Raw genomic sequence first — 26,784 nt, 5'->3', positions numbered from 1 at the left:
GTTTTCGGCGGTTGCGCCGCCGTTTCTTCACAGTTCCATATTTTACCCCTATAAAGCAACTACCATGCAAAATCTTAGACCTGTAATTCTTTTTTTAGTTGAGTTCCTTTGTTGACTTTTAATTTTGGTTTCAAAAAGTGTCACTTTCGCCCCCCCCCCCCCCCTCCCCCTTTAAACTGTAAGTTTTAATAAAATATATGCATAATTTACCTACATATTTTTGTTCTATGAAAATTTAAGATAATATTGAATTTATTTAATATAATACACCTATAGTTTTTGTTAAAATTTTCGTACAAAACATACAAATTACTTTTCTGCTAATATTTGATTCTTATTATTTAAAAAAAAACGTAAAACGTACAAAAATACAAATTTCAAAATACGTTACGTACACATATCAAAATAACGTCCAGAACGTACACAGATTCGATACGTAACGTACAAAACGTACACTCTGGCCAGTCTGTATATGCAAATTTTACGGCAAACGTAGTAAACCAGTAAAATTTTACTATATTCGCGATATTTTACGTAAAATTTGGTAAAAAATTATTTAGCAACTTTTTCAATTTTTACTTTAATACCTAGTTCTAAACAAATTGTGCTTTTATTTTTTTCTCATTTATGTAGTCTTCGTAATTTTACATAAAAAGACAGAAACATGTTTCTAATTTTACAATTTTTTTTATGTTGGATAATTTTAATTATTAATTTTACAATTTTACAATTTATTTTTACGATATTAAAATAAAAACTTATAGGTAGGTACTAAAATTATACATTTTTTTTGATAAAATTTTACTCAACAATTTTTGAGCCGCTGAAAAATGGGACTTTAACAAATCAGAACTTGTAGTAAAATTTGACAAATTTTTCAGTAAAATTTTACTCAACATTTTTTAATGAAAAATGGGACTTTATCAATAAAAACTTTCAGTAAAATTAAACGGTAATAATAGGCTTAGGGGATAAAAATGTTATTAAAGCTAAAAGTTGTCTTATATGATTGATCTCTTTCTAGTTTTAATATTTTATAGATAGGCCTCCAGGTTCAGAAGCTGCAGGCCTCAACGTTACCATTCTCCATTAATTTTACCTAGCATTTTTTATTCTGAAAAAAAAACACTGGTAATTAAAGAAAAAAATAACGATAAATCCAAACAAACACAAAAATACGAGAAATATCATAGAAATACAAAATAAATAATCAAACTTGGTACTGGGTTATATGTTCATCACAAAAATATTACAGATATGTTTCATAAGGGAAAAAATTTTCTCAACTTCATTAAAAAAATGAAGGTTAATCAAAAACAAAGAAAAATTAGACAGGAAACATCTTAGAAATGCTTCACTTGGTACACAAGAATACAAAGTAGGTATATGATTTGGTACAAATGTTTCACAAGAAGAATAATTTTCAAAAACTTTTTTACAGCAGAGAATAAAAAAAGTAGAAATCAAAATATATACAAAAAATGTAATAATGAAATAGGTTCAAAATATGTACAAGAATAATTAAAAATTGTTTTGACTTTTGACAAAGAAAATATGACGAGATTTGACCTCAATAACAACTTAAATGTACCAGTCATTTGCAGGAGGTTTCAGGTAGAATGTGGGATGTGCTTCTCATAAGAAGTGGAACACCTAATAATCTCCAATGTTGAAGTCCGGATCCACATTCTGAACAGAAGTGCATGTCATTTCAAAATTCAGAGTTGTGCAGAAGAAGGTGTATCACCTCCCCCCCCCCCCCCCCCTCCTTACTAAATTAAAGGTGTCCATCCATATAGTGAGTGGGTGAACATTAGGCCGACTCAAGATGCAAAATTTTTTGGCGCGCTATTTTAACCCATTCTATTCATAAATATAAGACTATTGATACCTTTAAAAGTGTTCTCAGACTATTTTTTCAGCAATATGTCAAATTCGAATTTCATAAAAAAGGGGAAGGTTCCCCCCTGGGGGTGAAATTTTTTTTTCTTTCAAACCATGGCTTTATACACCTTCCTGAATTCGTCTTGAAGAGTATATTAAGAATCAAAAAACGTTTCTTAAAAATATTGATCCCAGAAAAAGTTATCCTCAAATAACCGTCAAAATCACCTGATTTTGCTAAAATGGCCAAAATTGTTAGTTTTTTGAGAATAGCCCTTGCTATGATCAAGATATTTTAAAATCGTTTTTTGATCCTCAATGTACTCTTCAAGACGAATTCAGGAAGGTGTATAAAGCCATGGTTTGAAAGAAAAAAAAATTTCACCCCCAGGGGGGAACCTTCCCCTTTTTTATGAAAATCGAATTTGACATATTGTTGAAAAAAAGCTACCAGAACACTTTTTTTGGTATCATTGGTCTTTATATCATAAAAGGAATGGGTTGAAATAGCGCGCCCATTGAATTTCAAAAAAAGTGGTAATTCTGAGTCGGTCTAGTGAACATGTAGGGGATAAATCAACCTCCCGAGGTAAAGCTAACAAATTAATTTTGTTATTGGTATAAGCTGGTATGTAATAAGAAATGATACATGATTTTGACGACCCAACGAATATTATTCGGTTTCCTAACCACACTGGTCAATAAATTTAAAATATAAAACTTTTTAAATATTCAGATATCAAAGTATGATTTTGGAATTAATTTTAGGTCAGCAAACCTTGTCTTCAATGCAGCCGCTGTCAACTACAGTATCTTCAAAATTCTCCTCAGTTTCCTCATCTGTGGCAGATGCAACCTTCAGAGGGTCCTCTGCTTCGCTTACGCCTGGAAGATTGTCATTGAAGAAATACATTTTAAGTATGGCGTCGAAACCGATTAATATCCGCTGGATTAGAAACGGTTCTCAGAAATACTGAATAATCATGTACAGTGTCGTATTACAGATATTTTTAAACAAATATTCGTAATTTAATTAGGACAGGGAAGTATATAAATGTAAACAGATATTTTTGGAAGCGAAAATACTATAAAATTCACATTGTCTTGGGGAAATGTGATTTCTCAGCTTTTATTTATGATAGATGGCTGATTTTTTTTGTATAAAGTTACCTATACCAATGAGCATCTAGTATGTAATTTACTTTGTCTGTTGGTCTGTCAGTCATAATACAAAATATAAAATATAAAACTGGGAGAAGGGTTTCCTGATTCTTGCTCTTAAAATATCCTTATCCATATTCCTCTCTATGAATTTTTTTCTTCACTACCTACTTACGGATGTTGTCAAACTTGTTTTTTTTTATTTAATTTTGTTATCCCAGAATTTTATGGGTTCCTTACCTTACCGCGCAAGGACGGGATTCTCCTTAGATTTTTAAATTATCATCTAGAAAACCCAGAGCATCATCCGATTGTAATGGGATGCGATACACCCAAAGATATTAGTTTAAGAAACATGCAACAGACAACTAACCCTTCGATTGCACGACCTTTGTCTGAGAAGTCCTAACATTGCATGGAAATGAGGTGCGCCTGTATATGGGCCAAGGCATCCCCCCATACTCTAGATATATATGACATGCACCTAACATAGCAACAGTAGGAACCATTATTAACGTCTAAAGTTATACCGCGGTGCAGGGCTGAACCTATCACCTCCCCGACGACGACCGAAAGCGCCATGTTATGCTTTACCTGTATCTTCTCCCCCCGGTTTGTACCATCTTCCAACCTTCTGAAATAAATTACAATCTATAATACAAAGTAGGACGTTGTCTGTCGGTCTGTTTTTTACTTTTATCATTGTACCTTCGTGTTATCCTAGAAATCATTATTCCAAAAAACAGATGAATAGGTTGATTATAACATATTAAAAGTTGTTGTCAAAAAGTAAAAACCAGCATGTTTCAAATAAATATAGGGACTTTCTGCTAACAATTATAGAATTGCTACACTGCTTAAGGAATCATCAAGCAAACATTAAAATCGATAGGAAAATTCTAACATGTCAAGTTGAAGAAAAGAACCAAATGTTACGGACTGACTGACTGACCCTAATTGTAGAAAAGTTTCGCTTTTAATTAATCATATTACTGTTAGTGGTGGTGGATTGAACCAAGTTGCATACTTCAACACAGCCTAGAATATATTGGATTAAACTCAATCTTGTTACATAAAGTAGTAAATTGTTTTTGTCGGTTACTAGTTAACTGATTAAATTCTCCATTCTATGGAGCTTAAAATAGGTTCCTGGATAGTTTTTGGCTATTTATTATTTTAGATACGACTTTGGAAGGTTTTAGGGTATTATTAGGTTTCCTATTGCCTTGAATACAGAGCTCCTAGATGCTAAGAGCACAGCCACTAGTTATTTAAATATTAGATAGACAAATCAAGAGGAAGATTGCTTGGCAAATATATATGGTCATTTAGAAGGGGAGGGAGGGAAACCCCCCATATAAAAAAGGGAAGTGCACCAGGAATCTAACGGAATAAGATAATGGGCGATAAATTGATGCTTATACCCAATGATACACAAAAATTACCCTTAGTAGATAAATAATAGTGGTTTAAACGTTTGGACACTAAACTAAATCAACCAACCAATCAAAATTTAATAAAATTCACCAAAGTTATTAAACCATCGAATAATAAAATGTTATTATATAACTTTGGAGAGTAGTAAAAAAAACAGCCAAATTTTCCCTTCCTCCTTGAAAGTGTACACTCACAATTACTTGCAATTTAATTTCTGCTTTCTACAAATCTCTGAATAACTTGTCAAGTATTTAAAGCCCACAATTTTGTAAATTTTATCTGTGTAGTAAATTCATTGGGTGAATGTCAAACTTTCCGGTGAACTTTGACCTCTTGGGGGCTAGGTGACGTTTGAGGTACAAGTCCCCTCCAAACCACGTTGAACTTTATCTATGAGCATGTGAATTGCAGTGTAACGCACTCAATCACCCAGGGAATCAAACAGACAACCAACTAGTATTCTCGCTAATCAAACTATTCATGCCGCACAACTGACACAGCAGCAGTTGGAACCATTCTAAACGTCTTTAGTTGTGACATGGTGATGAGCCGAGACTTGATGCCATCACCACCTTGACAACGAGCGGATGAACTTTGCGCACATCTCTGATAAATTGTACATGGCTGATCACAACATATGTTTATAATGATTGGAGCTGAAATTTATTTAGAGTTTTCAAAAGCGAACCTTCTTAAGAAATTAGATATCAAAATAAAAAATTTTAAAGACTAAAACCAATTTTGTTAGCCCCGAAGCTAACAAAACTTAATAATCTTATGATTTCTCTTTTGATATTCATGCATGGCATAGGCTTAAGTAATGGCAAGGAAAATGACAATGGTGATAGACTTGTAAGTTTTTGTACTGAAAACAAACTTGTCATTGGTGGAACTATATTTAAACACAAGAATATTCATACTGCCACCTGGAGATCACCAGATCAAAGAACCTTTAATCAGATAGACCACATCTGTATATCTAGACGTTTTAAAGGGTATCTCCTTGATGTCAGGGTTGAAAGAGGACCTGATGTTAATTCAGACCATTATCTTCTATCTTCTAAAGTTCGGCTAAGATTTAAAAAGCAGGACACAAAGCCTAACCCCAGGAAAAAATTTAATTTAACAACCCTTCAAAACTCTGAAAAGCAACAAGAGTTTAAGCTTAATCTAAAGAACAGATTTGAGTTGTTGACTCTTGAAGAGGATGATGGAGTTAAAGATATTTGGCAAGGTATCAAAAAAGTTTATAATGATACTAGCCAAGAAAAATTAGGTTTCAAAAAGGCAAACCAAAAGCCGTGGATCACTCAAAGATCCATTGATCTCATGGATCAAAGAAGAGAAGTAAGACAAAAAACACTCTCTAGAAACTCTCCAGAAGATGAAGACCTGAATAAGATGCTTAGCAGGGAAATCCAAAGAAGTGTCAGAATTGACAAAAAAGAACACTTGGAAAACCTTGCTATGCAAGCAGAAAATGCTGCTAATCAAAATAGAATGAAAGATGTCTATGAGATTACTAAGAGCATTGCAGGTAAAGTACACAAATCAGGATCACACATCAAGGACAAGGATGGTTCACTCCTTAAAACTGATGAAGATATTCTAAATAGATGGGCAGAGCACTTCACTGAACTGCTGAATCTTTCAGTTCCAAAGAAAGAAACTGAGATTCCACCCTCAGATGCACTTGACATTGACTGTCGAGCACCAAATCTATTGGAAATCAAGGAGGCCATTAAAAGTTTGAAAAATAACAAGGCCGCTGGACCTGATAACATCCCAGCTGAGGTCATAAAAGCAGACCTAGATACATCTGCTGAGGCATTCCTACCTTTGATCACAAAGATATGGAATGATGAGTTATGCCCAGAGGACTGGAAGAATGAACATATCTCAATACTAGCCAAAAAAGGAGACTTGACCCAATGTGGAAACTACAGAGGGATAATGCTCCTTTCAGTACCTGGACGTATCCTTAGTAAGATTCTTCTTAATAGAATAAAGAAGAAGGTTAATGAAAAGCTAAGACCTAATCAGGCTGGATTTAGACCAAACCGTTCCACTATTGATCAGATAACCTCTCTAAGAATCATCATAGAGCAATCCAAGGAACTCTGAGCTTTTTGTAAACTTCATTGACTACAAAAAAGCATTTGAGTCTTTAGACAGAAGATCTCTCTGGAAAATCTGCCGACACTATGGCATTCCAGAAAAGATAATCAATATTATAAAAACTATCTATCAAAAAGGAGGTGGAAATGTAATGTATAAAGGTAAACTATCAACCTTTTTTGAGATTGTAACAGGCGTCAGACAAGGATGCCTTCTTTCTCCCTTCCTTTTCCTCCTTGCCATTGACTGGATCATGAAGAACTGTGAAAGTAATGATGGCATTCGCTGGGAGCTATTTGGCAATCCCAAATATTTAGGAGATCTGGACTTTGCTGATGATATTGCTTTGTTAAAAAGCAATAGAAGTCAAATGCAAAGAAGGACTAACAGGATAGCTGAAACCTCCAAGAAAATTGGACTAGAAATAAATGTTCCTAAAACCAAAATACTCAGATTAAATGCAAATTCCCAAGAACCAATTACTATTGGAGACCAAATTCTTGAGGATGTAGATTGTTTTGAGTATCTTGGAAGTAAAATTGATGAAGCTGGAGGCACTTTAACAGATGTTAAAGCTAGAATTAACAAATCTAGGACAGCCTTTGCCAGCCTGAACAAAATTTGGAATTCTAACAACATCTCCATAAAGACTAAGTTAAGACTGTTCAAGTCAAATGTTCTCTCTGTTTTGCTGTATGGGGCTGAAACTTGGTTCCTAAACACAGCAGTGGTCTCCAAGCTACAGACATATGTCAATAAATGTCTCATGAGAATCCACAAGATCTTTTGGCCAAATAAGATCACAAATGCTGAGCTTCTAGAGCGCAGTGATATGTCAGACATTAAACTGACAATAAAACAGAGAAAATGGAGATGGTTGGGGCACACTCTAAGGAAAGGGCATTATGATATAACCAATCAAGCCTTGACTTGGAACCCCCACATAGGAAAGAGGAAACCAGGTAGACCAAAAACAACCTGGAGGAGGGAACTCTTAAGTGGAAAGAAAGCTAAGAAAATTCCATCTTTCAGCAATGCCTCAAAACGTGCCGAAACAAAGGAAGATTGGAGAACCATTGTGCATGGCCTACGTTCTGCCGAGAATTAAAAGGCAATGATAATGATGATTCATGCAAAATTGTCTGTAATACGATGCTATATAATATATACATAATTTTTCAGTATGTTTGAGAACCAGTTCCAATCCGGCGAATATAATTCGGTTCCTAAGACATACTAGAGAAAAATTATCAATCTTAGTTTATAAAATTAGTGGGTTGGACCAAATACTTTTTTGGCCTGATACCGGATAACGGCTGGTTTCTATTGCCGGATATCCGGATCTGGTCGGATATCTGGCCAACGTTCGATATCAGGTAAATTGCCGGATATCCGGCCGGATAACCAGAATAAAAAATCAGCCGGATATCCGGTATCCTGATAGTTTCAATATCCGGTATCCGGTCGTATATTAAAAATGGCCGGATATTCAGTCTAACCCTAAAAATTACCTCGTGCTTGCTTCCCAGATGGAAGAAATAGTTTCTTCCATAAATGGTTAGTCCACATCTAAGTAAAAAATATTAATGTTGAAACTAAAATCCAGCTTATACTAACAACGGGTATAGTGCCTTTTTTGGCAACGCCCCTTAAGGCGCGATTCTTCGTATTTTCACAGTAGCTTTTTTCCTGTTTCTAGGCCTGCGGGGCAAATCACCTAACCCAATATAACCTAACCTAACCTAAAATAACCTATTAAAAGCCATTTTAAAAATACTACGAATCGCCCCTTAAGGGGTGTTGCCATGAAAGGGACTATACCCCAAAAATTTATTTACGAAATTTATTCAAAAAAAAATCACTAAACGATTATTAGCTATCGTTGGGGGATAACACTTAGTAGAATTGACGACCTTTTTATCTGCCCCCCCCCCCCCCTAATATTATTTCAGATTTATTTCGCTGGTTGGTTATACCTTATTCCTGGTTCAAGTCATAAAAAAGCGAAAATAATATCATAAAAATTATTTATCGCATTGTAGGTATTATAGACCGCTTTCCACAGACAGTAAAATAAAAAAAAAAATAGTGGTTGAAAAGTTTGAACACTCAACTTAATGAACAAACCAATGAGAATACACAAAAATGCCCCTTTTATAGTATAACTTTGAGTTGAAAGATTTGCATACTTAACTTACGTCCCCAAAGTTGTTAAGCTTTAGTAACTAGTGAAATAAACAGCCCAATACCCCCCCCCCCCCCCAGCCCCTCCATACTGAACAAAACGGCAGAACATAACAATTCAACGCATAACTTGTAATGTAGGCAAGCCGGCTGTTTATTACACTAGTCTCCAAAGTTTAGTAATAAAGTTTTCTTATTCGTTGGCTTAACAACTAATTTCAAACTACAAAATGGGTAATTTTGTGATTCATCACTGAGGAGATACATCAATGTATCGGCCTTTGTCTTATCCCTTTAGATCCCTGAATGCTAATAAATACTTACTCTGGGAATGGGCATGTACAGGTTTGTAGTGGGTGAGGCTCCTGTCCAAACTCTTGACGAATCTGATCACGGTAGTGCCCACTTGATAGATGACTGAAATAATATTTTAATAGAGCATCAACAATACTACAGCGGCTCGTTAGTGAGCCTTTAAAATAAAACGTAGCAATTTATCGATATATAATCATTTGGAAGTTGCACAAGTGATATCAGCGTTGTGGAGCCGGGAGCCCCTTTTAAGTTTTTTAAAGTCCATTTTTATCAAAAATTGAACTTTTAAAACCATTAAAAGTCAAAAATAGACTTGGCAAAAGTATGTTGAGATTTTCCTGATTTTAGGTCAGTGCCGGAGTTAAATCCGGAGCTTGGGCCGAAGCCGTGGTTCACATATGCGGCTCCGCGGAGCCAGAGCTGCACTAAAATCAAATGGCTCCGCAAAGCTGGATAAAATGATGTCTGATGAGACCTTACACACTACAGATCTACAATATCAAATTGCACGACCTTTGTCTTGAATTCCGAATGAGTAATGAGCTGCGACTGTTTTGGCCAAGGCATTCGTGCGACTGACACATCAGCAGTGGGAACCACTTTTATCGTCGAGTGATTGCGCAGTGGTAAGCCGAGTTCAGATTCGAACCTATCACCTTCCCGACAACGAGCGGATGCGCCACAACATTCATTTACCTGAGCATAACTTTATATCCAACTTTGACAGATTTACAGAGAAAGCAGAGGAAGCGATTTCCACTAACTTTCTTATTAGAGTTAGTCTCTTCTTCCTGCAAATTAAAAAATTAATAATTAGGTAATATTGTTCTTTCTTAATATGCAGGGCGACCACTCCAAAACCAAAAAAATATAGTATTTTTATAGTATATTTTTTTAATCCATATAGTATATATAGTATATTTTTTTGAACTCATATAGTATGATATAGTATCGGACTTAAAACTATTAAGTAATACATAGTATATACATCATCAATAATAACTCAAAGCATAGCTGTTATCAAAGCAATTTCACATATAAGGGGCTTACTCTGTGATTTTTAGGCTAGGTATTACTGTGAGACTATAAGTTATTTAGGATAAAAGTTTACTTTTGGTTAGTATTTCATTTCACATAGGTATATTTAATTATTTTTTGGATAGGTCTCAGGTTCAGGTGCTGCAGGCTATCTGGAAGGTGGTTTCTGGACAAGTAAAAAAATTATTTCTGTTTGAAGAGTTAGAGATCAACTTATAAAACAAAATATGCATCTTTTTGGATGTTATTAACATAAAATTAAAATAGGCCTCCAAGTTCTGGTCTTGCAGGCCTCCAGGTCCACTCTGGACAGGTTGGATATTTTTTTATTTGAAGAGTTAGAGGCCAACTAATAAAACAGAATATGCATCTTTTTGAATGCTATTAACATATCTGAAGAAAAAATTTAAATCGGCCTCCAAGTTCTGGTCCTGTAGGCCTCCATATCCACTCTGGACAGGTAAAAAATTCAAATTTCTTATATGAAGAGTTAGAGGTCAACTTATAAAAAAGAATATGCATCTTTTTGGATTAACATAACATAACTGAAGAAAAAAATTAAAATCGACCTCTAAGTTCTGGTCCTGCAGACTCTGAACAGGTAAAAATCAAACTTCCCTCAATTGAGAAGGTTAATGGTATATTTGTTAAACAAAATGAGTTTATATTTGGATGTTCTTTATATATTTAAAGGAAAAAATAAAATTGGACTTTAGGTTTAGGAGCTGCAGGCCTCCAGGTGAACTCTGTACACGAATAAAATAAAAATTTTAAATTTAAGGAGTTAGATGTTTATTAAAGGGGGGGGGGGTTTTAATGCAACCATCTCGTAATTAATGTATAAATGGCACTTAGAATTCAAATTTCGATCTGAAATTTTGCATGAGTAATCCTTGGTAGGTCTATTTTCCCTAAATCGAACAAAAAGTTGGGAAAATAACGGCTAACAGCTGGCGGCTCAGCAGTTTAGGCATTTTTTGGGCTATTTTCAATGCAAATCATCACGAAACCTATCTCCACATAATACTATTTTCTGCTCCAAAATGTTTTCAAACGGTTCTAACCGGTAGTTGCTGGTACTAGAAATCTGAAAATGTTGTTTTTGTATCATTTCACATGATTTAAAACAAAAATATGTTTCAAAAAGTTGATTCCTACGTAATTTATGACAAATTTGCCATAAAAATAGCCAAAAAACGGCTAAACGGCTAAGCCGTTAGCTGTTACTTTTTCAACTTTTTTGTTCGATTTAGGGAAAATAGGCCTACCAAGGATTACTCATGCAGAATTTTAGATCGAAATTCGAATTCTAAGTGCCATTTATACATTGATTACGAGATGGTTGCATTAAAAATCCCCCCCTTTAAACATATATCTAAAGAAAAAATACAATTGACCTCCAGGACCAGGTGCTGCAGGCTTCCATGTAGACTCTGTCCAGAGAAAACCTGGAGGCCTGAACTTGAACTCTTAAAATAAGAAATTTGAGTCTTTTACCTGTCCTGTATGAACCTGAACTTGGATCCCGATATGTTAATATTATCCAAAAAAAAATGCATAATCTGTTATATAAATAGACCTCTAACTCTTCATATAAGAAATTTGATTGTTTACCTGTTCAGAGTGAACCTAAAGGCCTGCAGGACCTGAACTTGAAGGCCGATTTATATATTTTCTTCAGATATGTTAATAAGATCAAAAAAAAATACATTTTCTGTTTTATAAGTTGACCTCTAACTCTTAAAATAATAAATTTGATTTTTTACCTGTCCAGAGTGGACCTGGAGGCCTGCAGGGCTCGACCCTGGGGGCTAATTTACAATTTTTTTTCAGATATGTTAATAACATCCAAAAAGATGCATATTCTGTTTTATAGGTTGACCTCTAACTCTTCATATAAAAAATTTAATTTCTACCAGTCTTGAGTGGACCTGGTGGCCTGCAGGACCAAAACTTGGAGGCCAATTTTTTATCTTTTTCTTCAGATATGTTAATAACATCTTGAAAGATGCATATTCTGTTTAATAAGTAGATCTCTAAATTTTACAATTTTACATTGATACCTAGCCTAATAATCACGGAGTAAGCGAAAGTGGTAAAACTTCCCCCTCACCCTTAAGCTAATTCTATGAAAAATAACTGATATTTAAACCATAATCACACACTAAAATATATTTTAAAGGATTTTCTTCATCTCTTTTTTACTGTACCTAGAGCATTATGCATTTTTGTTGTATCACAGTATCTTTTGAGCCCCCGCAGGGGCTAGAAATAGGAGAAGACCTACTGTGAAAATAAGACAAAACGCTCCTTAAGAGGCGTTGTCACAAAACTGACAATATTCGTTTTTTGTTATATAAATGTAATATTATATAGTATATAAAGTAAATTTTGGTCAAGTAAAGGTAATAATATATAGTATATATAGTAAATTTTGGTCATATCTATAATACAAAGTAGAACGATGTCTGTCTGTCCGTCTGTCCGTCTGACCGTCTGTCCGTCCGTCTGTCTGTCTGTCCCTTAAGATCTCGGTAACCACTGAACCGATCGGATTCTACTCTTCAGGGTATCTACCTATTGGTCCTGTGGTGGTTTTAAGCTATTTTCTCGGGGGGTGGGACACCCCCAACCCCCCCAAAAACCAAAAAATCCCCCCCCATTTTTTTTTTTTTTTTTTTTTTTTTTTTTGAAGGAGTTTCCATGGTCCTTTATGGTCTCTCGCAATAATTTTTTTTTATCACCTCTTGGGCAAAGCCCCTAGAGGCTAGGGGCGAAGCCGCTAGTAGTATGATATAGTATCCAAATTCATCCTATATAGTATAAATAGTATATATAGTATGCAGTGGTCGCCCTGAATATGGCTTCGAAACCGATAAATATCCGCTGGATTAGAACAGATTCTAATCAATACTTAAAAACATGTATAACATCGTATTACAGACAGTTTTCTTCAAACAATAAAATAGATACCAGTTTGTAAGCCCGGGCCTTCGGCTCCTCGGAGCTAAAAAAAACTGATTTTAATCTTTAAATTTTGTGTTTTAATATCCGCGGAAATCTGTCTATGATACAATGTGATAAATATTAAAGAGCCGAGCGTATTGATAGTTAATAGAAATAATATCCAAAATTTTAGTCAATATTTAGCAGCACCCCTATTTTTTGCTTCAAAATTGAATAATAAAATTGAAACAAATTTACAATAAAAGGTGTTTTGTCTAAATCTAAGATTGCTTGGGCTGTTTATTGCACTAGTTTATAAAGTTTTTATAATTACGTTATCTGAATCATTGGTTTTACAACTTTCGAGGACTTTTACTGAATTTTAATTGGTTGGTTAATTAAATTGAGTGTTCTAACGTTTCAACCACTAATTGTAATCTATAAAAAGGGTAATTTAATGTTTCATTATTTGGTATGTATATTAGGGTGGGTCGATATTGGACATTTTTTTTCTGAGGCCAAAGCGGGGATCTGCAAATGATTTGTATGAGTATAATACACCTCTGGATGATTTAAAATTTATATTACGTCTTAAAACCGCTGACGACCAGACATTCAAGGGGGGGGGGGGAAGTTCTGACACTTTTGCGTAAACGGTGAGTATAGGCTTTATCTTTGGACTGAGAGGATAGGTTCTTAGGGATAAAATCATTCTTATATGATGAATTTCCCCCAGATTTAAGATTTTTTGGATAGGCCTCCAGGTTCCGGAGCTCCAGGCCTCCTGGTGGTCTCTGTACAGGTAAAATTGAAAAAAAAAAATTTTTTTTTAAGTTACAAGTCAACTTATAAAACAAAATATGCATCTTTTTTAATATTATTCACATATTTGAAGAAAAATATGCATATTTTGTTTTATAAGTTGATTTTTAACTTTAAAATTTTTTTTTTTTTTTTCATTTTTACCTGTACAGAGAGGACCTGGAGGCCTGGAGCTCCGGAACCTGGAGGCCTATCCAAAAAATCTTAAATCTGGGGGAAATTTATCATATAAGAATGATTTTATCCCTAATAACCTATCCTCTCAGTCCAACGATAAAGCCTATACTCACCGTTTACGCAAATGTGTCAGAACTTCCCCCCCCCCCCTTGTATAGCTAATTGTAAATGGGAGTCAAAAATTTATTTAACCAGAAGTATGGCTTCATGGTGCTCCCAGGAAAGGCACTGAGGAGTAGAATCAGGAACTTTTGACCGTTTCAAAAAAATCTCGATCCTAGCCTGAGAAAATCTAAAAAACCTCTACAAATTGGACAATTCTCAATAAACCTTTAAAAAATGTGGTTTTTTAGTGATTTCTAAGGTTAGGAACGAGATATTTTGAAACGGACAAAAGTTCCTGATTCAGCTCCTCAAGTCCTTTCCAGGGAGCACCATGAAGCCATGTTTCTGATTCAAAAAACATTTTGAATGTCTTCATTGCATATTAATAAGTAATCAATTATATTTTTTAGTGGTCGCGTTCTAAAACTCAATTTTTTAAAATTCTTTTTCGGTCAGAAATGTTTTAAAGGTTAATTTTATCTGTTGCATATCCCCTCTTTGTCTTATTCCGATATGAACCCGCCCTAATTATATCAATTTATCAACCATTGTCTTATCCCTGGGTGTTTACAGACCCCAACCGTATCCAACTGCTTAGATTACATCACCTTATCAGTGCTTATTTCAGCTAGTTTGTCATAGCGAGACTTGGGTGCCAGAGATTCCGTGAGGATGGGAGTATTTACAGGCGGATCATTGCTCTTCACCAATTGCATCACTCCAGTTTTCTCCTAAGACATTGACAACTTTGTTATCAAGTAGAACAGCAATAACGAACTAACAAGTTTTGATTAGAATTAAACAACTTTTGTAAAAATTTGACGACAAATTTTACCCTGTCAATAAATCTATGTATTGTATATCCATTATTACCTCTTGCTTTGGATCAGTATTCTGATCTCTGATCCTGATCCTGTCAGATCTAGGTCTGCCAACAGTTCTGGTGCCAGCTGTCTCCACACAGTTACCTCCCTTTTTTGTTGGCGTCCGTAGGCCATCATTTTTTCTGTTCTGGTCCTGTAAAAAGAGAGAAATGGTTATACAGGGTGTTTTTTTTAATGGAACAAAAGTATTGCTTAATATAACCAACTTCCCATTGACAGAAATTAATAATCTAAATCTTAATTTCTTCATTGGGTTGGGGAGTTTTGTATACGAAAAATATAATCGTTGATTTTCAACAAATTATGCCATAAAAACCGGTTTTTCTAAAGTTCCTATTTTTGGAAGATTTTTGGATCATGACCAATTTAAAGAGTGTGCAAAAATGCGTACATTTATAAAATTCAAATTGCGCGGCTTGTGTTAATAGTAGAAAAATGTTATGCATATCGCTAGAATCGTCATAAACTCTAGTTTTTGGGTGTGTAAGAACTTTTCCTGTGCTACTTATAGTTTAGGAGCTACTTGGCAAAATGTCGCAAGTTACTTAAAACTTTCTCACATTTTCCAACGTAGCTTCTATACTACAAATAGCATAAATATGATACATAAATTTCCAAAAACTAAAGTTTATGACAATTCTAACGAGATGCGTAACATTTTTCTACTATTAACACAAGCTGCACAATTTGGTTTTTAAAAATATACGCATCTTTGCACACTCTTTAAATTGGTCATGATCCAAAAATCTTCCAAAAATAGGAACTTTAGAAAAACCGGTTTTTATGGCATAATTTGTTGAAAATCAACGATTATTTTTTTCGTATACAAAACTCCCCAACCCAATGAAGAAATTAAGATATAGATTATTAATTTCTGTCAATAGGAAGTGGGTTATATTAAGCAATACTTTTGTTCCATTAAAAAAAAACACCCTGTATATTGCATCGTATTAGACAGCTTTCCATGAATATTAAAATAGAAAAATTTAAAATTAAAACCAGTTTTGATAGCTCCAATAGGCTAACAAACTGGTATTAATTTTATAATTTTTTATTTTAATATTCCTGGAAAATGATCTGTAGTAATATGCTATACATAATTTTTCAGTATGGCTGAGAACCTGTTCTAATTCAGCGGATATTATCCGGTTTCAAAGCCATACTGGAAAGAAAATTCGCACAATGTATGCCATAATCTGCTTTTAATATTTAAATAAATGTTTCGTTTGCTTTTAGTTTTTTTTTTGTCAACATATCTTAAGGTAATTTATTTTAAAGACAACTATTAAACTTAATTAAGTAATGTTCATTTTTTCGAGATAATTTTCTGAATAAAGCTTAAGACAGACCTTCAGCGTTTTACCAGCAGACAACCGTTTAGGCCTAGGGCTTAAATTCAAATTAGCATTTGAAATCCAAACTTCATTTCTGCGCTTGAGAGTATCCCCTTCTTTCACATTTTCCTTGGAACCTCTTTTAGGTGTAGATGTTGTAGCTTTCATAGTCAATTTGGGCGTTGCCTGTTGTGGTCCTCGACATCTTTTGAATCTAAAACAGTATACAAAGAATAGACATTTAGTTACACACTGGTAGTTTTAAAAATCAGAGGTGGATTCTTTACAAAAATTTGCCCCACTAATCGCTTAGTGGGGCAAAATTGTTTTCGTGAAAAATCCACCAAAATCACATTAAAATCTACAAAAATTAAACAAAATCATAGAATGGTTATTAACATAAGATTTTATTTCATTTTTGTAGATTTTTTTATGTGATTTTGGAGGATTTTTCACGAAAACAATTTTGCCCCGCTGAGCGATTAGAGGGGCAAAATGTTTTTAAAGAATCCACCTCAGGGCTCGGCAGCCGCGCATTAGCCGCTCATAAGTCTCAAATTTAAACCCGCTAGATAGAGAAAAAGACATTTTCTCAAAAATGGATTGTCTGCATGTTTACTGACATCCGTTAATAATTTTTGAGCTTCGCTACTTATGGATGTTCGTATTCATGTTTTTAAATATTTGGCTGAGGTGAATTCTTAAAATTTTTTTTACCCCACTAAAATTTTAGTGAGGCAAAATTATCCCCTCTAAATATTTAGTTTGCCTCACTGATTTTAGTGGGGCAAACGTTTTTTAAGAATTCACCTCTGTAATATTAAAATAAAATATTAAATATAATAAAATTAAATAAGGCTTATTTAAATAACAATAATGACAACAACAACCAAGTGAAATATAGAGTAGCTTTGCTACTGAAATTAGAATAAAATACTTGGCATTGGTGATCAGTTTCGCAACCGATGAAGTACAAACTTTCAGCAACAACTAAAATAATAGGTTTTACATTAGTTACTTTATGCATCGTATTATAGACAACTTTCTGGGGATATTAAAAGAAAAAAAATAGATTAAAACTAATTTTGTTAGACCCGAAGGACCAAAGACCCAGGTATAAAAAACTAGTATTAACTTAATGATTTTTATTTTAATATTGATGGAAAGTTGTCCAGAATACAATGCTATGCATGATTTTCAGTATTGCTTAGAACCTGTTCTAATTCGGCATCGAAGCCATACTGGAAAGTTTTTAAAACTAAATCTTGAATTTAAATAAGTATTGCTATTAAAATTTATGTTTGGTTATAATTAAGATCTGTTTGACTTAATAAGCGCATTTGACTAAACGTTCAACGGAAAATACGCCAAAAAATGACCCCCTTTTTCCAGCCACTAATGACACACTAACGGTAGCCGTCCTATAACAATATTAAGACATAAAAGAGAACCTGGTGCTTAATGGCTTGATGTCTTATGAAGAATCTTAGGGTTCCCATGTCCAGGTCACAATCACAAAATTTCTTCTTCTTATAATCATCTTCCAACATCTTGCGTAGCTTTAAAAAATGCGCGGGTAAAAAAACGTAACCTTGGATATTTGTTACCCGTGTATTTAACATTTTTGATGTTTTTGACAGAAGTAAAAATATTTACATTTTTAGTAGGGTTGGCAATCCGAATCCGGAATCCGCCCAATTTTTAGCCAATTTTGGAATCCGAATCCGGAATCCGTTTTTTAATAGCGGATTCGGATTCTTAATTGGTAGGCTAAAATTAGCGATTTGAGTTTTTTCTTTCAACTCCCCCTTTTTGAAGGCAAAGATTATCATCATTATATATATAAAATCTTTTAAAATCTGGTTAGATTCTCGGAAATGAATTATAGAGAACACCAAGAACATTAATTTTTAGGACATATATAGCACTTAATTTTTTTAAAAAGCCTTTTAAAATATTGCTAGAATCTGGAATCCGAATTCGGAATCCGCCAAAAATAAGAATCCGGAATCCGCAAGAATCCGCCATTTATTGGACGGATTTTTGTAAGAATCCGAATCCGGTCCAAAAATTTGACGGATTGCCATCCCTAATATACAATATCTTTTAAAATCTGGTTCGATTCTCGGAAGTGAATTATAGAGAACACAAAGAACATTAATTTTTAGGACATATGTAGCACTTAAATTTTTAATTAAAAAAAACCTTTGAAGATATTCTAGAATCCGGAATCCGAATCCGCCAAAAATAAGAATCCGGAATCTGCCTTTTTTGGACGGATTCTTGGTAAGAATCCGAATCCGGTCCAAAAATTTGACGGATTGTCATCCCTAATTTTTACACACACTAGGAAGTTTTAGTGATTCCCATATGTATAAGGTTTTCAATGCAGGAATATTTTCAATGTTTTTTTTCTTAATGTTTTAAGAGTTTTGTTTTTCTTTAAATCTTCAAACAAAAAATGATAAATCACCATGCAAAGTTTGAAATTTGAAGAAAAATTCTAACATGCCTTAACTACCGATAAGAGTTAACTGTTTAGGACGGGTGGAAAGACCCTAGTTGTAAATTAGTTATTTCTCGTATAGTTTTATATCCAGTAATCCTTGGATATAAGAATGTACAATTATAAGACTAAAACCAGTTATTTTAGCCCCGAGATGCCGAAGGCACGGGCTAAATCTGAAATGCATTGAGAAAAAGATCCTTCAATAAAAAATCTAAATGCTAATCTTTCTAAAAGTATTTTTTATATTAGCCGTAGAATACATTTTGTTTGCTTTACACTAAATATCTAACGATTTGGTTGAAAGTTTATACTTTTAATTGATTTTGCGGGCCTTAATCACAAACAAGGACACTCTCAAGCAAAACAAAATAATAATAATGACGGGATTTATCCTTTTAAGTTGTTTTTAACGATGTCTGTCCGTCCGACTGTCTGAAGCTTGAGATTTTTGGGAAAGTAAGGACATCCACCCCCTCCCTTAAAAAAAATATTTCTTTTTAAATAAAAAAAAATACAGGTTATGCGGGGAACCCCCACCATACCATGGGGTGAATTTCCTCTGTTATGTAGGTAAATAGGAAGAGGCGCTGACCTGAAAATAATAGTGAGCATCCACAATGTGTCTGAGTAGCAGGCTGTTGTTATGCTCTTCCCTGTTGCACAATGGGCATCTCTTTCCCTGCGTAGATGCTGTTTCCAACACTTCAACATCACTTAAAGAGAATAATAATTACATAGAAGTAACAAGATGTAATCATATGGGTCTCCTATACAATGTAGTTTCTCGTAAGACATAGGAAGGGAAGGTACCACCACCCTCCCAATAAAAATTCTCCCTAGAGAAGAAAGTGACGCTAGGCGGCGCTACTATAAGGACTTACTAGACCTCCCTTACAGGGGTGCCGAAACTTTTTACTTTAAAACTACAGATCAAAGGAAGAGGGGGGGGGGGTCTAGTAGGGCAAGGGTATAGCCGCTAGTAATCCATAAAAATATGAGCATTCCAAAAAACATGTTCTGTAGGTTAAAAAAAATTTGTGTTTATTTTTTCTTTTTTAGACTTTATTACTTATATTAATATCGTATCGTAATATAGACAGCTTTCCGCAGATATTAAAATTAAAAATTGCAAGATTTAAACCAGTTTTGTTAGACCCGATTTGGCGAAGGCCCGGTCTAACAAAACTATTATGATTTATATTTGTTTGTATCACGATTCTATACATGATTTTTAGCATGGATAAAGACCGGTTCTAATCCAGCTGATATTAATCGGTCTAGATGCCATGCTGACAGAAAAATATTAAAACCTGCTGGAAGTATTAACGTCATCAACTTCATCTTTCAGCTTCTTCAATATATCCTTGTATGGAGCAAACCTATAGAGTGATATGATAAGAATCTTTTATCAGAAAAAATGCAAAGAGGTAGTTGCACGAAATGCAATTAACTTAAATTTAGTCAACTACATATTTATTATTTTTTCTTGTTCAAAGGTTTAAACTATATCTATAGGGCCTATATTTGAAAGAATTTAAATTTTCATCTACGAAAAATATTAAGATTTGAAAATCATTTTCTTAGGATATATCATTATAACCAACTTATATGGCTGTTTTATTTCACAAAAAAAACAGCATGCCGGCTATTTTAGTGGTGCCTAATTGTTTAATCTTTATTGTAATACAAAAACGTTAGACGGTTATTCATTTATCTTATGCGTGCAAATAATTTTCTGCAACAGTTTACACGCAGGTTAAAAACCTATTTGAACGTCTGGACGGACAGGGGGGGGGGGTAATGCAACCATCTTGTAATCAGTGCACAAATCAGAATTTTGCTCTAAAAATAGCCAAAACAATGTTCAAAAATTTTCAAAATTAAAAAAATCTTAAGAGGATAAAATGCATTTCGTGAAACTACCCCTTTTGATGTCAATACAGGTTGCTACAATGTTCCTCATTTATTAGTCAATTCGTTTTCATTAGAAAGGAAGGGTTTGGAGTAAAGAGGGTGAATTAGACAGCTGAAATAAACATTTTATTAGTGTTGCGAGAATCTATTAATCTACCTTGGTTTGTTTATGATAAGATCAATAACTTGTCTATGCTCTACCGCCATATGATCTGCAAATGAGAGAGTATCCAACAACTTCTTGGGGCACTTGGGACACTGCCCTTGCTTCTCTGAAAACATCCCTTAAATTTATTATAATCAGTGTTGCGGATCTGCATTGATTGTGTGCGGATCTTGACAATAAAAATAAAATCATCAAATTTTTCAAAAAATATTTATTCTTTAATCTCGAAGTCAAAAATACTTTTAATTTTCAATTCTGAACCTAAACCTTAAAGATTGGCTCTCATCACGAGAATGTCTGATTTTCAAAATTTGTAAGTGACTATTTTATATAAATTTAGGTAGATTTTTCCACAAATTTATACCCCAGGATCCGGATCCGCATTTTTTTGCGGATCCGTACCCTTGACTCAAAAAAATGCGGATCCTTGCGGATCCGGATCCACAACACTGATTATAATTATAGGACAAAATGTGATTTTTGAAAATAAAATTTTTCTATTTGTTGAGGTAAAACTTTATAAATTTAAAATTAAAATTATTTTAAATATACAAGAATTTTTTTTTTAATACTTTCACTTACACAAACGTTAAGACATCTTTATTGTCAAAGAAAAAAGGTGAAAACGGAATAGCCAATTTTTTTTTAAAAGGAAGTTCATTTTGACTTTTAGTTTTGGTTTCTAACAGCATCACACCCGCCCCCCCCCCCCCCCTTTGTCATACAAGTACTAATGTTCGTTTGACATACCTTCTGAAATACGAGCTTCACTTTTATGCATGGTTGGTCCTGCTAAAGGGAGGGGGAGGATAAAAAAAATATGTGGTTGGCGGAGAAATATACAAATTAAGGGAACTGATTTTTTTCCATTTTTCTCCCCTCCTTAGTGAATAAAAAACTAAAAGAATATGCGGAAAGGGGGATAATATGAATTTAAAAAAAAAAGAGTTCTGGAAATATTTTTCCTTTTTCCCCCTTCCTTGCTGGAAAAAAACTAGGAGGGGAAAAAAAAGTTTGCAGCAGGGAAAAAATGAATCTTGTGCAGAAAATACACCCCTGCATCCATGTAAAATATAAATTACTTGACCTTTATAAACTTTGTTGACAGCAGTTTGCATCTCTTGCTTCACATGAATCCTAATATTAACATTATTTTTACGGTTGAAATTTTATATAAGGATATTTAAGTTCGTGTTCTCGACATTTTTTTTTGTAGCAAAGATGCCTTATAATTCACTTTGTCTGTCCTATCGTCAGTCAGTCTGTAACGGTATTGTGGAACTTGAATTTCTCAACTTCTATTGAAAATAAGCATCTAAAATTTTTTATGAAGATTCCCATGATGAATGCTCATCTAATCTAAACATGGTTTTGTCCGGAAAGATGTATTGTAAACGTTATTTTTCTAATATTTCATGATTTTCTTTCTAATATTTTATTTCTGCATATTCACTCTCTATTTTGTCTTTTGTTATAAAACTGAACATCTGCTCATTCCATTTTTTTGTGCTTCGCTGAAGCTCTACTTTTCTTATGGATGTTGAAACAACCATTTGGGACTTTATTGAATTTTGTCTGGTCGATTCATTAAGTTGAGTTTGTTAACGTTCCAACCTCTAATTGTAATCTACAGAAGGGATAATTTTGTGCATCATCATTGGGAAATCACATTAATCTATCGGTCATTGTCTTATCCCTTTAGATCCCTGATATTATGTAGATAATGTTCCAACTCCTCTCCTGACACAATGAAGCATGTAGCTCTTGATATCCAACTTGCGGCCACAACACTCCAATTTCATATTTTCCTATCACAGAACTAGGGTTGGGCCGGATACATTTTTGGCCGGATACCGGATATCCGGCTGATTTCTTATGCCGGATATCCGGTTCCGGCCGGATATCTGGCCAACGTTCGATATCCGGAAAATTACCGAATATCTGGCCGGATAACCGAATATCCGGCGTCAAAAATCAGCTGGATATCATGTAACCGGATAGTTTTAATATCCGGTATCCGGCCGGATATTAAAAATGACCAGATATCCGGCCCAACCCTACACAAAACAGGGATTAGTTATTTATCGCATCATATCATGGACTGCTTTCCACGGATAATAAAATGAAAATTTATATGATTAATACTAGATTTGTTGGCCCCGAGGGACCGAAGGCCCGGGCTTAAATAACTGATATTAATTTTATGATTTTTATTTTAAGATTAGTGGAAACTGTCTGTTATAAAATCAGTATGGCTAAGAACCGGTTCTAATCCAGCGGATATTTATTGATTTCGAAGCCATACTGAAAAATATCAAACTTGGTAACTATATTTATTAACTATTATCTGATTTAAAAAGGATAAGAGTTAATCGCATGTTCAAAATGTGTGTGTGATCTCGCTAACCGCTAAATTGGTATGGTTTTCCTTTACAGTGAAGCTTTTCATAGATATAGGGTAGGTTTATACCTATTTTGTGGGTGGGTGCTCCCGAGAAAATTCACCCCTAGAAAACATGGCCCCCTTCAATAAAAGAATATTTTTCTTAAAACAAAACCTAAAATTAAGATTGTAAATGTTCAATTCCCCCCTCTTCCCTTAAGTGCCCTTTGAGGACTCAAGAGGACCAAAAATAATTTTTTTTACAAAATTTGAAGGTGTTGGATACTGTTGTTGTTTTGCTTTCTTGTTTTCTTCTATTGCACATTCATCACGCGATCTACAAACATAAATATTATAATTAAAAAACAACGAAAACTTTACCTTTTAATGGATTTGAATTGTCAGGGGGTCATTTTTTCGCTTATTTTCCGTAAAGTTAGGTATAACCTTTTAGTCAAATGTTCTTATTATTTCAAACTGTCCTTAATTATAACTAATGTATATATATTATGTTCAAAAAATCTTCTAAAATATTAGTAAAAATCCTTTAAATTAAATTTATTTCCAACTTTAGTTTTACATTGACATCTGAAGAGTGCAAACATGCACGAAACAATTTGTAATGTCTGAATAAATATGTAAAATTCATATTTTGTTTGTGAGTTAACCTCTTATATATATATATAGGGTAAAGCGGGGCGAACTCGGTCTTTTTTTCGGTTTTTTGAACCTGCAAATCGTAAAAATTATTTTTTTTAAATGGGACCAAGACCAGTAGAAAGATCTCGGAAAAGTCGATCAGGTCCTAAAAGGACGTAAACCTAGGACTTTTGGAAGTTTGTCAAAATTGATCTCTAAAACGGCACCGACTTCGCCCCGCCTTGAGGCGAAGTCGGTAGGGCATTTTCAAGCTTCGAAAAATCGATGACGTATTGATTTTATTACAGCATGCCCAAAAGGTAAAAGTTGCTAAATGTAATAAAGAGTATGCACAAAAAATTTTATTAAGATAGGTAAATTTTTTCTACCAAAAAAAATAATTTTTCCGAAGTACGCGAAATTTGACTTTTTTTTTCGAAAATTTTTTTGATAAAAAACAAATAAATACTACTAGAAAAAATAACTTTTTATGACTTTAAAGGCCTGATCCTTAAAATTCAGGCAATTTTGAATAGATTTGGCCAAAAAAAAAATTAGTTCTATTAGCAAAATTTCCTAAAAAAATCAAGTTGAAAAAAAGAGAAAAGTTTGGCAAAATCTGTGGTCGATTTTCCAGCTTCAAAAAACCTATGACATATTGATTTAATTACAACATGCCCTAAAGGTTAAAGTTGCTAAATGTAATAAAGAGCATTCACAAAAAAAATTATGAAGATCGGACAATTTTTTCTACAAAAAAAAATAAATTTTTTCTAAGTACGAGAAATTTGACTTTTTTTATCGAAAATTTTACTTTTTTATATAAAATTGAAAAAGTTAGTATAAAAAGTGAAAAAACCGAATTCGCCCCGCTTCACTTTTAGTCGATTTAAGAAAAAACTATACAAGCTTTTTTAAAGTTTTAAACGGAAATGGATAGCCTATTAGATTCTTAATAAGTCCCCTGAAGACGTCTAAGCTCTAGCTCTTACCAGTTTTTGTCCAACTTACCGTTTTTCCGACCGAAGCAAAAAAATCGAAAAAAAAATTTTTTGTCGTCCGACTTTAAGACCCAATAAGTACCCTAAAAATTCATCTCACAAAAATTTCATTTTATACTTTTTTGTAGGCAATTTAATAAGGAACAAATTTAATTTTATGTTTTTTTCTGTCAGTCGATGAGAACATGGAGAAAAATGTCATTTAATGAAGGTGGTCAAAAAAATACCGACTTCACCTCAAAACCGAGATCGCCCCGCTTTACCCTATATTACCCTGTCCCGTTTTAGAAAAATTTTGTTAAAATTTTTGCCCCCAGCCATAATATGGTTGATTTATTCAAAATAATGACCCATGCAAAATATTTTTTCTGTAATGCAAAAATTGCGATGGTACAAGCACTGCAAAATTTTTAAAATTTGCAAAAAGACCTGTTTTTAAAGCTCTTGTACCATCTCAATTTTAAAGATTTTTAAAAATTTCAATTCTAGTGTGTCAAAATAAACCTGAAATTTACCAAAAAAAATGGGGGCAGTCTCAATTCTAACATATGAAGGACAAAGGTGTAGCAAGTAATCTTTCAAAGTAAAAATTGCCAGATTTCATACACAAATAATAGGGTTAGGCCGGATTGGATGGATACAGATATCCGGCTGATCTATAATTCTGGATATCAAGTATTCAGGTTTATATTGACACACTAGAATTGAAATTTCATAAAAATCTTTAAAATTGAGATGAAACAAAAGCTTTAAAAACGGTCTTTTTGTAGATTTTAAAAAGTTTGTACCATCTCAATTTTAAAGATTTTTACGAAATTTCAATTCTAGTGTGTCAATATAACCCTAAATACGTGATATCCAGAATTATGAATCAGCCGGATATCTGTATCTATCGATTCCAGCCCAACCCCATTATTTATGTATGAAATCTGGCAATTTTTACTTTGAAAAATTACTTGCTACACCTTCTTCCATTATATGTTAGAATTGAGACTGCCCCCATTTTTTTTGGTAAATTTCAGGTTAATATAGAGACACTAGAATTGAAATTTTGTAAAAATCTTTAAAATTGAGATGGTAGGTACAAGAGCTTTAAAAACAGGTCTTTTTTGCAAATTTTAAAAACTTTGCAGTGCTTGTACCATCGCAATTTTTGCATTGCAGAAAAAATATTTTGCATGGGTCAATATTTTGCATAAATCAACTATATTATGGCTGGGGGCAAAAATTTTAACAAAATTTTTCAAATCCGGGACAGGCTAATATATATATATATGAAATAGCTATAATTAAGAACAGTTTGACTTAATAAGAGCATTTGACATACAGGTTACATTCAACTTAATGGAAAAAACGCGAAAAAATGACACCCTTTTAAAACATACTATTTTTTTCTGAATTAAAGCTCCTGTTAGGAGTAAGTGGGTTAAATTAAGCATTACTTTACATACGATAAAGAAAACATTCAGTATAACAACTTATTAAGTTTACATGCATAGTTTCTTGATTAAAAGCTAAATGTAAATTTTTCCAGTATGTCTTCGAAACCGCTGAATTATAACCGGTTCTAAGCCATACTGAAAAAAATATGTATCGTAACATATTATAGCCAGTTTAATAGGAATATTAAAATAAAATCATAATACAATTACCAGTTTTGTTACCCCGAACTTTCAGCCCATCGGGGCCAACAAAATTGGTTGTAATCTTTCATTTTAGCGGAAACCTGTCTATAATGCGATAAATAACTTTTCGTGTTTCAGAGGA

The 26,784-nt window shown here is 33.6% G+C and overlaps 1 protein-coding gene across 1 annotated transcript in view; it reads right to left on the bottom strand.

The window, feature by feature from the left end:
* Positions 1–1,103: 1,103 nt before the first annotated feature.
* LOC145303833 (uncharacterized) overlaps positions 1,104–26,784 on the bottom strand; it is a 43,270-nt gene continuing 17,589 nt past the window's right edge. Inside the window, exons 13-30 of the mRNA XM_080145471.1 lie at positions 23,642–23,714; positions 22,737–22,802; positions 22,082–22,133; positions 20,986–21,112; positions 20,225–20,293; positions 19,507–19,627; positions 17,857–17,964; positions 17,343–17,395; positions 16,421–16,619; positions 15,061–15,204; positions 14,796–14,918; positions 9,796–9,890; positions 9,109–9,201; positions 8,112–8,169; positions 4,039–4,083; positions 3,640–3,679; positions 2,663–2,769; positions 1,104–1,689 (exon numbers count right to left, since the gene is read on the bottom strand). Coding sequence (XP_080001597.1) covers positions 1,654–1,689; positions 2,663–2,769; positions 3,640–3,679; positions 4,039–4,083; positions 8,112–8,169; positions 9,109–9,201; positions 9,796–9,890; positions 14,796–14,918; positions 15,061–15,204; positions 16,421–16,619; positions 17,343–17,395; positions 17,857–17,964; positions 19,507–19,627; positions 20,225–20,293; positions 20,986–21,112; positions 22,082–22,133; positions 22,737–22,802; positions 23,642–23,714 — 1,609 coding nt within the window. The 3' untranslated portion in view covers positions 1,104–1,653. The remainder of the gene's footprint in view (positions 1,690–2,662; positions 2,770–3,639; positions 3,680–4,038; positions 4,084–8,111; positions 8,170–9,108; positions 9,202–9,795; positions 9,891–14,795; positions 14,919–15,060; positions 15,205–16,420; positions 16,620–17,342; positions 17,396–17,856; positions 17,965–19,506; positions 19,628–20,224; positions 20,294–20,985; positions 21,113–22,081; positions 22,134–22,736; positions 22,803–23,641; positions 23,715–26,784) is intronic.

This window comes from Acartia tonsa, chromosome 13, assembly GCF_053477335.1.
Source record: "Acartia tonsa isolate MP-2025a chromosome 13, ASM5347733v1, whole genome shotgun sequence".
NCBI classification, from domain to species: domain Eukaryota; kingdom Metazoa; phylum Arthropoda; class Copepoda; order Calanoida; family Acartiidae; genus Acartia; species Acartia tonsa.
Note: the sequence above shows the minus strand (reverse complement) of the source record. Positions and strands in the feature narration are given on the sequence as shown.